We start from the raw sequence: 1698 nt of genomic DNA, 5'->3' as shown, positions 1-1698 counted from the left end.
TTCCTAAGGGTCCTAGGGAAACTAGAAAGTTTTTGAAAAGAAAGCCTTGGAAAACCTATAGATAAATTCCTTTAAGTCTTTCTGCATGGATCTAATGTTTTTGTTAAAATAAGACCCATCTACTAATTTAGACAATTCTGCATGTTCTATGCATTAGATTTAAAATTTTACTAGCTAACATCTCAACTCAATAAATTCAAATTATGTAGAGGTGAGACAAGGCAAAAAACTGCAGAACTATGAAAGATAATTTGTCTTTATTTGCATGTTAGCAAATGAAAATTCAGCTCTCATTTCAACATCAGCTATGAAATATTCCAGCTTGTGGCAAGGACACAAGAATTCATTTAAATTATTTGAGAAATGTTTTTAATAAAGACAGCTTCGAACTCATCCATTAGCAGAATTTGGTGTTCTGCTTGACGTTAATCTCAGAATTTAAAAGAAAACAAGAACTTTACTGCACCTTTAGAAATCAGGTGCCGGAGGAACTTGAGGATATTAAGAAATCACGCGCAGTGATACTAGGTTTGGCTTTCTCCCCCACCCCCCAGGCTTGGCTTTTTGTCCTCCCAGATATGATAAGTTTACTACCGATCATTTTTTCCATCCTATTAATGACAGAATTTGTTTTGGGAAATTTGGCTAATGTCTTCATAGCACTGGTGAACTGCATTGAGTGGATCAAGAGACGAAAGATCTCCTCAGCTGATGGAATTCTCACTGCTCTGGCGCTCTCCAGGATTGGTTTGCTCTGGGAAATAGTAATAAATTTGTATGCAACTGTGTTTGGTCCAGCGTTACCCAGTGTAGAAGAAAGAATTATTGTTCATACGATCTGGACGATAAGCAACCATTTTAGCCTCTGGCTTGCCACTAGCCTCAGCATACTTTATTTGCTCAAGATAGCCAATTTCTCTAGCCTTCTTTTTCTTCACCTGAAGTGGAAAGTTAAAAGAGTAGTTCCCATGATACTGTTGGGAACTTTGGTCTTCTTGGTTTTTCAACTTGCCGTGACAAGTATAAATAAAAGTATGCAGATGAATAAATATGAAGGAAACATCACTTGGAAGACCAATTTGCAGGACATAGTGCAACTTTCAGATAGGACTGTATTCACGCTAGCAAACGTCATACCCTTTACTACGTCCCTGACATCTTTTGTGTTGTTAATCTTCTCCCTGTGGAAACATCTCAAGAAGATGCAGCTCAGTGGCAAAGTATCCCGAGATCCCAGCACCAAGGTCCACATAAGAGCCATGCAAACTGTGATCTCCTTTCTCTTGCTTTTTGCTATTTACTTTGTGACTCTAATCTTCTCAGTCTGGAGTTCTACTATTCTGCAGAACAAATTACTTCTCATGCTTTGCCAGGTTCTTGGAGTCCTGTATCCTTCAGGTCACTCGTTTATCCTGATTTGGGGAAATAAAAAGCTAAGACAGGCTTTTCTGTCATTTCTGTGGCAGCTGAGGTGCTGGCTGAAAGGAAGGAAATAAGTTGGGCATCATGTATCTCCTAGCAGAATATGAGTCTTTGTAAACTTTGTGTTTATGTGACAATAAATAATACTGACTTGATGGTACAGATAAGGAAGATTGAAGTTAATACAGGTAGGTAAAAAGCTTAGGATATTCAAGTTGTGTAAGAAAGATGAAGAAGAAAAAAAATGAAGAAGAAAAATCATAGCCATGAACTGTT

The 1698-nt window shown here is 37.8% G+C and overlaps 1 protein-coding gene across 1 annotated transcript; it reads left to right on the top strand.

Annotated features, from left to right (window-relative positions):
* The first annotated feature begins 578 nt into the window (after window positions 1-578).
* LOC117028970 (taste receptor type 2 member 46-like) lies at window positions 579-1496 on the top strand. The gene has a single exon (XM_033117887.1). The coding sequence runs from the start codon at window positions 579-581 to the stop codon at window positions 1494-1496; it is 918 nt and encodes a 305-aa protein (XP_032973778.1).
* The last annotated feature ends 202 nt before the right edge of the window (window positions 1497-1698 follow it).

Source organism: Rhinolophus ferrumequinum, chromosome 10, assembly GCF_004115265.2.
Source record: "Rhinolophus ferrumequinum isolate MPI-CBG mRhiFer1 chromosome 10, mRhiFer1_v1.p, whole genome shotgun sequence".
NCBI classification, from domain to species: domain Eukaryota; kingdom Metazoa; phylum Chordata; class Mammalia; order Chiroptera; family Rhinolophidae; genus Rhinolophus; species Rhinolophus ferrumequinum.
This window is presented reverse-complemented; position numbering and strand designations above follow the sequence as displayed.

Excerpts from the sequence above, each read along its gene's own strand:
- LOC117028970 (XM_033117887.1), top strand. The coding sequence starts at position 579 with ATGATAAGTTTACTACCGATCATTTTTTCCATCCTATTAATGACAGAA.